This window comes from Pelmatolapia mariae, linkage group LG10_11, assembly GCF_036321145.2.
Source record: "Pelmatolapia mariae isolate MD_Pm_ZW linkage group LG10_11, Pm_UMD_F_2, whole genome shotgun sequence".
NCBI lineage: Eukaryota > Metazoa > Chordata > Actinopteri > Cichliformes > Cichlidae > Pelmatolapia > Pelmatolapia mariae.
In genome coordinates, this window is record NC_086236.1 from 47,928,408 (window position 1) to 47,940,511 (window position 12,104).

General features: G+C 41.6%; 3 protein-coding genes across 4 annotated transcripts; 2 read left to right on the forward strand and 1 right to left on the reverse strand.

The window, feature by feature from the left end:
* Positions 1-1,482: 1,482 nt before the first annotated feature.
* Positions 1,483-6,405, forward strand: echdc1 (enoyl CoA hydratase domain containing 1). Its single transcript, XM_063488626.1, has 7 exons — positions 1,483-1,535; positions 2,944-3,015; positions 3,946-4,121; positions 4,239-4,381; positions 4,487-4,539; positions 4,676-4,756; positions 4,845-6,405. Exons 2-7 carry the CDS (start codon positions 2,951-2,953, stop codon positions 5,260-5,262), a joined length of 936 nt encoding a protein of 311 aa, XP_063344696.1. The 5' UTR covers positions 1,483-1,535; positions 2,944-2,950; the 3' UTR covers positions 5,263-6,405.
* Positions 6,406-6,502: 97 nt separating this feature from the next.
* On the reverse strand, positions 6,503-10,396 carry LOC134638009 (E3 ubiquitin-protein ligase rnf146-like). Of its 2 annotated transcripts, none has more exons than XM_063488623.1 (3): positions 10,281-10,396; positions 9,563-9,621; positions 6,503-9,207 (listed from the first exon to the last, which is right to left on the reverse strand). In XM_063488623.1, exon 3 carries the CDS (start codon positions 9,196-9,198, stop codon positions 8,038-8,040), a length of 1,161 nt encoding a protein of 386 aa, XP_063344693.1. In that variant the 5' UTR covers positions 9,199-9,207; positions 9,563-9,621; positions 10,281-10,396; the 3' UTR covers positions 6,503-8,037. The 2 variants fall into 2 exon arrangements, with proteins under 2 accessions (XP_063344693.1, XP_063344692.1); XM_063488622.1 differs by having other exon boundaries at positions 10,276-10,396.
* An 82-nt stretch (positions 10,397-10,478) lies between these two features.
* Positions 10,479-12,020, forward strand: mdh2 (malate dehydrogenase 2, NAD (mitochondrial)). Its single transcript, XM_063488624.1, has one exon. The coding sequence runs from the start codon at positions 10,589-10,591 to the stop codon at positions 11,600-11,602; it is 1,014 nt and encodes a 337-aa protein (XP_063344694.1). The 5' UTR covers positions 10,479-10,588; the 3' UTR covers positions 11,603-12,020.
* The last annotated feature ends 84 nt before the right edge of the window (positions 12,021-12,104 follow it).

Sequence of the window (12,104 nt, forward strand, 5' to 3'; positions counted from 1 at the left end):
GAAAATTACACTTTGATCCAGACAGCTGGCGCTTGTATGTGCAAAATATTTTCCTTTGAACGGTCCTGTAAAACAGTATGCTATGACAGTTTTAAATAAGGCCACTGCTATCTGATCAGCTGTGGTTCTAGGCATGTGAACGCAACAATATTTTGACAAGTTCTTCTCAGATAACCGTTTTGTGTCAAGTGAAAAGGAATCCTCAGTAATCCGAACGAAATGAGGCGGGTATTTTTGGTTCCTCTGCTCTTTCCACAGAGATGCTATGGGCTGTGAATAGCGGTAGAGGATGTGTGGATTGAAGGGAAGGATTTATGTGTCCACTAACCACATGCCAGACCACGGGGCAGGAAGTGTCTCAGCCTCCTTCTGTTTTTGGCACATATTTTCCACCTTTTCCTTCACCAACTCTTGCTATTTACAGTAAATTATCCTCTCATTCTTGTTTATTTATGATTATTCACTCTCTGATTTCTAACTGTTACTCAACCTTCTCTCCTTTCTCCTTCAAATGATGATAAGACTGTGCAAATCTTTACAAACCTCAGTTTTTTCATTGTTGCTGTGACTCAGAAAAAAAATGTAATGTATTGTCTTAAAGATGTATTTAAAGGTAATCCTTGGACAGTACTGTGATCTCAGACACATTTTTGTCTACCACTCACAAAGGTTTTATGTCTTTTGTGAAGCAAATAGTTCCTTAGACAAAGCACATATCATAAATTCACTGGGAACCAAAATACATTCGAAACCAAATAAATATGTAAATATATTCAAATAAATCGACCCCTTTGCCATTATAGTATTGCTGCTCAGGAGAAACTGAGCAGAATCTTAACCCTCATCTTGATCTTATTCCAGCCACCTATTTCATAGGTTTTGCAATGCCTACTTTGTGTATACAGTTTTGGTTGTTTGACAAAATGTTCACATAGTGCTAGATTAGAAAGAATCCACTGCCATGACCTGCTCACTGGTGTCAAGTAAAGATGTTTTATACTATAAATCATCACAGGTTATAATAGGGTTTTACCATGAAAACCCACTGTACAATAGTGACAACTTCACAATAGGTCATGTTATTGTGAATGCCAAATGCCTGTGCCGACATGGAAATATGAGTCCTGGGTGCTTTTTGAAGGGCTGGTGTCAGTGCTACTGAATAAGGGCATGTCTGCAAAAGCCAGAGTCTCAGTGTGCAGTGTTTACAGACATGTGATAAAGAGCAGATCTCTCTGTGTAGTCCATAGGCCTATGATGGATAACAGTAAATTATAATTTTTTTAAATATTGTTCAGTCTATGCACCAGCATTATATATATATTGTTTCTTTAAAAAAATATAAAATATGTTTATATATTTATTTTATTTAAAAATGAACAAAAGTGCAGGAAAGGAACATGAGTATTACTCCGCCCCCTGGTGGAGGACTTAAACACCTACAGTCACACGTTGGCTATCATACTTGTTTCCTGAGTTCTAGTTTCTAGGGGGGCAGATTTCAAAGTCACACCACCGGACTGTCATAAAGCAAGGTTGGTTTTGTGTTAAGTGTTTTATAATGGAAATAGCGACATGTTAAAATTTTATAAACGAATTTTACGAAACATATTTCATTCGTTATTAAAGCTAGAAAAGGACTCCTAACCCAGTGTATTTCATTTGCCAGCTGTGAAATGCTTCACCTCTGAACAGAACCGTATAAAATAATTTCAAAGTTTGATTCTTCGTCTGGGAATTTTATTGATAAATTGTTTACATACTCTTTGTGTTGATACTCTTCTATCGCACTGCAGTAGTTTCAAAGATGTTTTCCTACATGTACTGTATGCCGGGCTGGGTAATACTACAGACATATGTTACAGATGTCAAATGCTCCGGTTGTTTTTGCCCATTTCATCTTAATGCTAAAAAAAATGCTACAATACATTTTAATGTTCCTGTTTTATTCACAATATGTTGTGGAAAGACAGTTTATGTGGGTTTGTCTCTGTACACAAACACAATCAAGCAATCAACATGTTATTAAAGAGCAGATTTTTTTAGCTTTAATTCAAAGACTTTTGCAAATATTTTGAATAAACTGTTTAAGAATTACAGCAATTTATACACATACACATTTACCTATTTTCAGTTTATGAAAAATGTTTGTGAAACTCATTAACTGAAAGCTCAAAGTCTGAATTTCAGTCACACTGATTGTTTAAATTCAACCTCACAGAGGCAAAACTGCAAAAACTGTGTCCTTGTCCAACAAGTTGAGGACTTGTGAAAGAATACTTCAAAGCCCTTGTCTTCTATCATTTTTGACACAGTCCTGCTTTGAAAAGCCAGAAAGTCAATTTGTGTGAAGGGAATGAACATGCACAGTATGGTTAAAAAGATTGCTGTTGTTTTAATCAGTCAGCAGATTATCTTAGCAAAGGTTACCTCAAAGTGTCCATTACATATTCCCACTATGATTCTATATAAAGTGATTTGTCTAAGTTAGGGGAGAGGCAAGGTATTGATAATAAAATATGGCACTCTATCCAGTTTAATTAACAGAGGTCTCTACTTCATGATCCTTCATGGTGGCATTAAAGTGAACTACAGTTAACCAGCCGCAAGTGAAGAAGACACATTATTAAAGCATATCATTAAATCAAGCATATTATCATATTAAATACTGATAATATGCATTGATGCCATAATAAGGTGAATAAATATATAACTCCTGTTATGTGACTCTTTAGGGCTCTTTTTATTCACTTTCACTCACACAGATAATGTGATGTGTTGCTTATTATCATCTTGCAAAGTATCCTAGTATCATTTTATCATGATACCATCAGTATTGTACCTAACGGTGTGTCGTATTGTTTGGCCACAAGTCTGAGGCAATTTCACTGAATCTAGCTAAATGCAAATATTTTCTCTCTGTGTTTCTCTGCCATCATGCAGCAACAGGATGGTCCTCTGTGCACTGAGGCAACAGGTCCTGAGGTGCAGCAGTCACTGCAGAACCTGGGCCAGGTGATGGAGACTAGACATCATTGCTCATCGCCATAATGGCAACATCAAATAAAGAATGTCAACCATGCCAAGTTAAATCCATTTTACGTGTTCGCGTATTAAAAACGATGAATTTCATGTTGATCCTAACATCACAATTTCAGCTAAACTGGATTATATATTTACCATTTATTTGCATCACTTAGTAACATACATCCTCCATGCTGATTTAAACAGAGGTTGTAGTTGTTGTTGTTTTTTAAACCATTCCTTCTTCCTCTGTTTGTGAGTGTAAGCATGCAGTTTTACCTTTGAGCAACAAGAATCTATTTGGCTGCTTTGTAAAAGCTTTCTTTAAATGACAGTTATTGATATCTTAACAATCAGTATCATTAAACTCATTTAACCTGCAGTACTCTCTGGTCATATCAGTACAATTTAATAAAACCTTATCAGCTAAAGTCCTAATAAACGGTCAATAAATAAAGCACATTGAAAGATTTGGGCCACGGATCACCTGTGTTATGCAGTGTGTGTCCTGCATAACCGCTTTCTTAAAACCCTTCCATATTTTCATTAAGATTTGATATAAGAGTATAGCTAATGGATGGATATTACTGCCAGCTCTGTGCTTTTGTACTTGAAGTATCTTTTTAAAAAGTAGACTTTTAAAGAAATAGGCTCTTAGGTAGGTAAACTTACACTAGCCTTGCACCTTACACTTACTAGGATGTGATTTAAAAAGCACTGATAGTATGCAGACATTCTGTAACTGTGTTTAAAATTATTAGAAAGTCTGAGATCTTTCATGTGCAGACCCTTGAATGACTCTGATGCCATTGGTTTGTACATTTAACATGACTAACATGTTATTTAACTTTAACGCACATATAAATAAGAATGGAGTTTAAAGACAAAAGGCATTTATTCATCCATGAGTGTTTCTCCAAGGCTGCCGCAGAGACAGAGGAGTGGCTGTGTTTACTCCAGCATCCACGGCTTCAACCAGGATGAGATCAAAGAGAAGCTGCAGGCCTTTCATGGAGGCTCCATTGATCTGCTGAAACAGGACTCTGGCATTGCGGTGCTGACCATCAACAACCCATCTCGCATGAATGCTTTCTCTGGTAAGGTTACTTTACATTTAACGCAGACTGACAGATAAAAATTAGCCTCCCATAAATATGTGTAAGTGAAATTGCACTTTGGTTTATTGCTTTGATTATTTTTTGCCCTCCTGGCAGGCAGTATGATGATAGATCTGGAGGAAAGGGTGAGCCAGCTGGAGAACTGGCCAGAGGGCAAAGGCCTCATAGTTCAGGGTGCGGCTGAAACGTTCTGCTCTGGGTCTGACCTTAATGCTGTCCGAGCAATATCTAACCAACAGGTAACAAAGGGGACAAATTCTTTACTGCATTCATGTCTATCTTGGTGTGACTGCCTGCATCCCTCTTACTGAAGATGGCTAAATGATGCTTTTCTTGTCTCATAGGATGGGATGAAGATGTGTATGTTCATGCAGAATGCTCTTACGAGGCTGCTCAGGTAAGGACTCTAGTTTTCCTCTCTACTGCTTTTTTGCAAACTACAACCGTAACCTTTATGCGCTTAAAGGAATCTTAGTTTAGTTTTTATATAATGTGCACCACAGTATGCTTACAGGAGCATTTTCTTAGTGTAGGCTCCCCCTGATCTCTGTTGCTTTGGTGGAAGGGAGAGCATTGGGAGGAGGCGCAGAACTCACGACTGCCTGCGATTTCAGGTAACGCTCCTGAGACGTTTCTGTTACATAACAGCATTTTATCCAAAAGCTAATAATCTAGCATGCGTATGTTATTCCTTTCTCGCAGATTAATGGCAGCAGGCAGCGTGATCCAGTTTGTCCATAAACACATGGGTCTGGTCCCAGGCTGGGGCGGTGCTGCCCGACTTGTCCACTTGGTTGGAAGCCAGAACGCACTGAAGTTGCTTGGCGGGGCTGTAAAAGTGGATCCTGAGCTTGGCGTAAACATTGGACTGGTGGATGGAGTCCTGGAAGGCCATCAGAAAGCAGAAGGTGCTGCCCCTCTCCTGCAGCAGGCTGAAAACTGGCTCAGTCGCTACACAAAGGGACCTGCCCCAGTGGTCCAAGCTGTGAAGAAGGTGGTGCTGTCAGGCAGAGAGCTTCCTTTGTCTGAAGCTCTGAGGACTGAGAAGGACATATTTGGGACGGTGTGGGGCGCTCCGGCTAACCTGGAGGCCCTGGCGAGCAAGTCCAAACACAAATGACTTTTGTGGAAACTAATTTTAGGGGACTGAAGTTATATATTTGTTTTGATTGAGGACTTTTACTAGGTGCATCTGTTCAAATGCAGTGATAGTGAGAGATGAGTCATTGCACAGTGCTGTGGTTGTGATTCTTGTTGCATCTCTGTGACTTTATGCCTACAAGTTTAGATGTTAAGAAGCAAAAACACCCACTGAAGCTTCCTTTTTTAATGTTGCATACAGAACTTCCAGGTAAAGTAAATAAATACAAATCTGGATTATGCATCTGCCCCTTTGCTAAAAATACAGCATCTGTGGTGCATTGTCAAGCCATAAGAAATGTAGTATCATTCCCACTGTGGAGACTGAAATTATTGTGATTTGTTTACATTGATGTCCTTGATAGTAACAGTGAACATGCTGTATGATCCTGTTGTGTTAGGGATTTATAGTTTTCTAAACCCTTTCAATGCCAATTCAGCAGATGAACAGTCTGTATCCTCTGGCTCCTCTGACTATGCAATTATGGAAATGATTAGATCACTCCAGGCTAATTAACACTGAAGCAGATAAGACATTGAGGTATAATCAGCATGAGAAAGACTCATCTTTCTGTAGGACAGAGAAACACTGCAGTCATATTCCCTCTTGTGCATACTTGTAGTTTATATCAACTGATCCTTCAGATTTCCTCAGTGTCCATGTCGCTGTGGCCTATTAGGAAAACCTTGGCTGTAGGAATGTTTTCCGAGTGGGTATCGCTGCTTTGCTCAGTAGCTCTCATCTTCTGCATTAGGAACATTCAAAATTCTGAAGCGCTGGGCCAATTAAGCATTTCAGCCATACATAGTAAATATCATAAGTTGTAAACCCCCCCTCCCAGTGTGTAGTTCATTTTTCAGTAACCCGCAGAGCAAACAAGGCTCTGTAAAAAGTACAAATGTTCAAGGACTGCAATGGAAAAGGACAGGTCTCTGGAGGTTGCCGAGCTTGTATCCCCTGTTCCCCTTCCAAAGGTCATGTTTCCTGGCAAGACAACCAGCTGGAGTGTTACTGTCTGCTGTGGTCAGAATACCAAACACCACGGATGTGAGTGAAGGGAAGCCAAATACTTGGTGTAGAGAAAAGGTGGATGAAATGTTACTTAAAGTGTCCCCATTGATTGCGCTACTTTTAAAATCAGGATGGAAATATTTTTCCAGACTGTGCACTGTCACAGAGATGCCAAAACAACAAAATGCAGTCTCCAAACAGAGAGAAATAACTTCTGGATGTTGAAATGACACTTTATTCTTAAATTACAAACCATAAAACAAACAAAAAGGTTACTAAGCAAAAAAAAGGTTACACAATGATTTATTCTTCAAAATGGAAAGTTTAAAACTGAGCCGATGACTGAGGCATGTAAGAAATAGAAAACCAATGCAACTTGAAACTTCTGCAGGATGACCAATAGCAATGGCATAGAATTGTTCTCTTACTCCCCCAGACATAATATATAAGAGGGTTTACAACCATAAGAAATGCACAAACACAAAATTAAAACATTTACTCAAACTGAAAACATCAATTTTCCACATCCTGCCAACCAGTAGTGTTTAAGTAACTCTCTCTTCAAACACGCACAGATTAGAATACACATTAATTGAGAATACTTTAATCAGGGACATTAACATGGAAGCTTCAGAGGCATCAGCAGCTTTAAAGGCACAATGCTGCTACTCCACAGTAAAATACCAATTCTTCAAAGCTGGGAAAAGTTCTACACATTCATTAAAACATCTTAGATTTCATAAAACTGCAGGCGAAATCAAACACAAAATCTTGGCATATAGCCAGATAACCTCTGGTTTCCAGATATTCTAGGTTGCTAATCATTAAGTGTCAAATTTACAATCCCATACAGCTTAAGAGCATCATGTTGAAATTGTTTCCGTTCTTCATCATGAACAAACTAAATTCTTTCTTTTCAAACCACAATTAGCTCTGAAATGAAACACACTTCGAAAAAGTTCAGTTGAATTTAAAACTTTAAGAAAACGCTTCATAATTAGTTAAATGTGAAGAAGATTGTTGAAATAAGGTGGAGGCTAGGAATAAGGTATTAAGGGTTAAATTCTCTGCTCATTTCTGCGTGCTATGTTAGCTGAGAGAGTTAAGTGCAGATGACCAGAATGCAGCCGTTCATAATGGCTGAGTTCCAAAATCCCATTATGCCTTCTTTCACTGGAAGTCACAAATCTGACTGGGGCTAACACTCTGCCCCCCTCTGAGTGTTAGATAATAAATGTAAACAATAGGTAGGTTTGGCAGAAGTCACTTTTAACTTCCACTTGCCTGCAATTTGAAAAAAGCAAACTTTATACACCTGCAGCCAGTAGTGCACAGACTAATTACAGCCAAGTCTGTTGCACCTCCCTCAAATGATGTGCTGAACAGAAAACATCATGGCTCATAACGCTGTGTATTCATGTGACTGTTTACCAAGCTGTACCTTCTCTCTCAAAATGAGAACACTCAGTTCCAGAACATGAAAACAAACTTCTGCTGACTCTGTATTTTTGTGATGAGACTGTTAAAATCACGCAGATACCTCCAGATCATTGTGATCCCAGAATGGGGCACACAAATAGAGGAAAATGTGGTTCTGTTTATTACTGGATGTGTAGTGCATCATTTCTCCTGCAGAAAGTATTCCACCCCCATTTGATCTGTGACCAAGTGAACGACAGCATAAAGCGAGGAACAAATTAATGAGGAACACAGCCATTTGGTGATAATATATTAATGATCGCTTCACACTTCAGTCACTGTACACTGGCCATCAGGCATTCTGGACCTTCCACTGCTACTGGATGAGGGAGACGGGGAGGCAGACTCTGAACGAGGAGGGGCTCTGTCCTCTGGATTCAGTCTTTGTCTCCTTGGCCTACCCTCCCACGGCTCCACATGCTCTCCATCTCCCCCATTCTCTTCTTCATCCTCCTCGTCCTCATCATCACTCCAATCTCCAGAGCCAGACTCATCTACAGAGGTGTGAGGGTCAGAGGACCTGGAAGGTGAGGCCTCCTCCTCCTCATCTTCCTCTCCTTCCCCAGCCTCAGACCGCTCATGAGAAGGTGTGGGCCTGGGGCTGATTTGCAGCTGGGAGAGCGCATCCTCCAGAGGGGGGCTAGTACTGGGGCCTGGCTGACCACCGAGGGAAGTGGGAGGTCTGGCAGGAGCTGAAGGGGCTGATACAGTAGAAGAGATACCTGTAACCTGTTGCTGTATATTTGTCAGTGTGGTATCAGCCCCATCAGCAGAGTTCTCTCTACTTGTAGCCCCCACGGCCCCACTAACACCCTCAGTGTCCAATCGCAGTCCTGCCACCCCCTTCTTGGGAATGTCTAAAACGTCTCTTTTCATCTTACGTCTGCGACCGTGCTCATTGCGCCTATACTGCACCATGTTCTCCAGGTCAGCTACATACAAAAAACCAGCAATGAGCATTTCGGCTGTCTTCTTACCCTTGGAGAAAGCGTCCTCCAGCTCACGGCTGGTTCGCTCATCATACTGCCACCAACCATTACGCCCCTCATAATACCAAGCGTGATCACTTGCTGCCCCACCTCGACCTCCTGCTGATGCTTTCAGCTCCTCTGGAGAGAGAAGTGTAGGCCTTTCCAGGAAGTCATCAGGTACTTCTTGTCTGCAGAGAGCGCATCGTTTGCTCTGCCAAGATGCTCCCTTTACACACAGGAAACAGAAGACGTGATGGCATGGCAGTTGGACTGGGTGGACGCAGCTCTGCAGACAGATGGCACACTCAGGAACTGACAGGGCTGGGGATGAGTTGCTGGAGCCAGAGCATGATGATTCTGCACTGTTCCCACTTCCACCACCACTGTTGCTGCCTTTCTTGCTGGATGGGAGTGAGCTAACAGAGTGGTCTACCTCTCCACAACTAGCCATCATGAGGAAGTACTGGAAAAAAAAGACAAGAAATATCATAAAGGAAAATGTTACAATGAATGTGTTCTACCCATTTGTTTATCAGTAGTGTTAATTTCAAAACAGATGTATATTGTGTGAAATTATTAATATTACTGGAGATATTATTCTGTGGCTATCATGTCTAGGTAAATTAATATATCTTTCAATGAAATGGACACTATGCAGCTGATTTTTTTTTTATTGCTGTCATGACTACACTTAACACAACGTTACTGTCACAAATTAGCAAACAAATAAAAGGCTAAATAAAACCAGCTTTTTATGTTGTCTAAAGGTACACTGGTACCATCACAAAATTCAAATACACTATCCATTTGGCACTTACTGGAATGAGCTTAGTGCTGATGTATCATCAGGAGAGCTGTTCGACCTTGAAACTTGCCACTGTCAAAACGAAAAGAGAAGTGAGCGAAAATGTGTTTCATCTTAAAATACATACAACTGTTCGGTACAATAACAAGCCATTTCTTATATGCACACATTTCCTCCCAATCAAACCCTTCAGCTCTGGCGTTAAAACCGATTACTTACAGGTTGGGATTAATTCACTAGTTATAAGTGAAACCTAAGAGGTTACTGTGTGTGATACAAAAGGCTGCTCAGTTACCTCACAACAATCAGTGAACTGTGCTTTGTGACTTAAACCTTCTATCGTTAAAGCAGGGCTAGTTACAAGCACATTATTTAATTAAATTTAACAGCTAACGATGTGATGGTTATAATACTCACAATAACTATTAATAGTATATAGAAAAACTTGTCTGGCTGATTACCCAGCAGCTGGTCAAACAGTACCGTTTCACTTGTAAAACGAGTCGAACAATAACGACACAGAGGCTTTTCTCGACTGACAAAGCTTCCATAACAATGAAACCTGTTGTAGTTAGCTAGCCCTGGCTAATCTGACGGCAGCATTGTGACTCCAGCAAATAGACGGCGTTCATTTGATGGCGCTAGCTTATTTTAGCAGGGGCGACATAAACAGTCAGAAGACGCGTTTTTCTCACGACACAAACACCGCAACGACCGTACACGTACCGTACCGCTGTGTTGAGCTGGTTTTCGTTACAATTCTTTTGATGGTACTAATGTCCAATTCTAATTTGCCCACTTCTGCTGTTCACTGGCTTTGTTTTCCTACGAAAAAGAAGCTGAGATAAAGACGACGACGCAGCCGTACGAACTGACGCAAATCAGACGTAAAATCGCGCGACCATTATCTTCGACGCATGACAACTCGGTAGTCTTCCGGTTTGCTCGTGGCTAGAGGACGTTGGTGTCACGGGAGAGAGGGGCTCCGAAGGCATTTCAATTTTCACTCATTTCAGTAGCCGAATCAACATTCGAGAAGATGTTTTCCCGTGCTGTGAGACCTACCGTTAGCCTCGTGCGGGGCTTGGCCACCTCGTCGCAGAACAAAGCCAAGGTGGCGGTGCTCGGGGCTTCGGGCGGCATAGGCCAGCCGCTATCTCTGCTACTCAAGAATAGCCCCCTGGTGAGCCACCTCTCCCTGTTTGATATCGCTCATACACCCGGAGTGGCTGCAGACCTCAGCCACATCGAGACGAGGGCCAAGGTGACCGGCCACATAGGCCCCGACCAGCTCGACGCTGCGCTGCAGGGTTGCGACGTTGTGGTAATTCCAGCCGGCGTGCCCAGAAAACCAGGCATGACCCGCGATGACCTTTTCAACACCAACGCCAGCATTGTGGCCACCTTGACCGATGCCTGCGCCCGCACTTGCCCTGAGGCTCTGATCTGCATTATCTCCAATCCCGTCAACTCCACCATCCCGATTACATCAGAGATCATGAAGAAACGTGGAGTGTACAACCCAAACAAAGTGTTTGGTGTTACAACCTTGGACATTGTAAGAGCTAACACCTTTGTTGCAGAGCTCAAGGGCCTGGATCCTGCTCGTGTTAATGTGCCGGTGATTGGAGGCCATGCTGGGAAGACCATCATTCCCCTCATTTCCCAGTGCACACCTAAAGTGGAGTTCCCTGCTGACCAGCTCTCTGCCCTGACTGAAAGGATCCAGGAGGCCGGCACAGAGGTGGTCAAGGCCAAGGCTGGAGCTGGATCTGCAACCCTCTCGATGGCCTATGCTGGCGCCCGCTTCACCTTCTCCGTCCTGGACGCCATGAATGGAAAAGAGGGAGTGGTGGAGTGTTCCTTTGTCAGGTCTGAGGAGACAGAGTGCAAGTACTTCTCCACACCTATCCTTCTGGGGAAGAACGGCATCGAGAAGAACCTTGGCCTTGGCAAGTTGTCTGCCTTTGAGGAGAAGCTGGTTGCTGACGCCATCGGTGAGCTGAAGGCCTCTATCAAGAAGGGCGAGGATTTTGTAGCCAACTTGAAGTGAACAGTTGACCCCCTTAAAAAAACAGCTGTGATTGAGAATTTGTTCAGTCTATTTAAAGGCATCTGGCTAAATTTCCATCTGTCAGTGTCTCCTCTGTCGTTTTTGATTTAGACTCATCTTGATTCAGATATCATCCTTTTGAACTTGGTTGTATTTGTCATGTATAATTAATGTTCTCTTCTCAAACATTGCTTTATCTTGCACTTAAGATTTGTGTACATACTGTAATGTTGTCTATATTTTGCAAAAGTAAATTTAAATCAGAATTTCATATATTTTCATGTGCAACCCCACATTAGTGGAGACTTCTCTGCTAAATGAATGAGGAGGAAATACTGTCATGCCTGATGCAAAATGCAGTAGATGCTGCTGTTGAGCAAAAATAATCACTCCACCAATAAACAGTTTAGCTTTAAAATGTTTCTTTATTTATTTTTGCACAAAATGGCTTGAATGGGTACACCCAGATGTGACTATCCTACATTTCATATCTCATATTCGT

What these genes read in the sequence shown, in the direction of transcription:
- echdc1 (XM_063488626.1), top strand. Translation starts at nt 2,951, where the DNA reads ATGGTCCTCTGTGCACTGAGGCAACAGGTCCTGAGGTGCAGCAGTCAC. An exon ending in GAGCAATATCTAACCAACAG is followed by an intron (nt 4,382 to 4,486) that starts GTAACAAAGGGG and finishes CTTGTCTCATAG; the next exon opens with GATGGGATGAAGATGTGTAT. An exon ending in GCTCTTACGAGGCTGCTCAG is followed by an intron (nt 4,540 to 4,675) that starts GTAAGGACTCTA and finishes TTCTTAGTGTAG; the next exon opens with GCTCCCCCTGATCTCTGTTG.
- LOC134638009 (XM_063488623.1), bottom strand. Translation starts at nt 9,198, where the DNA reads ATGATGGCTAGTTGTGGAGAGGTAGACCACTCTGTTAGCTCACTCCCA.
- mdh2 (XM_063488624.1), top strand. Translation starts at nt 10,589, where the DNA reads ATGTTTTCCCGTGCTGTGAGACCTACCGTTAGCCTCGTGCGGGGCTTG.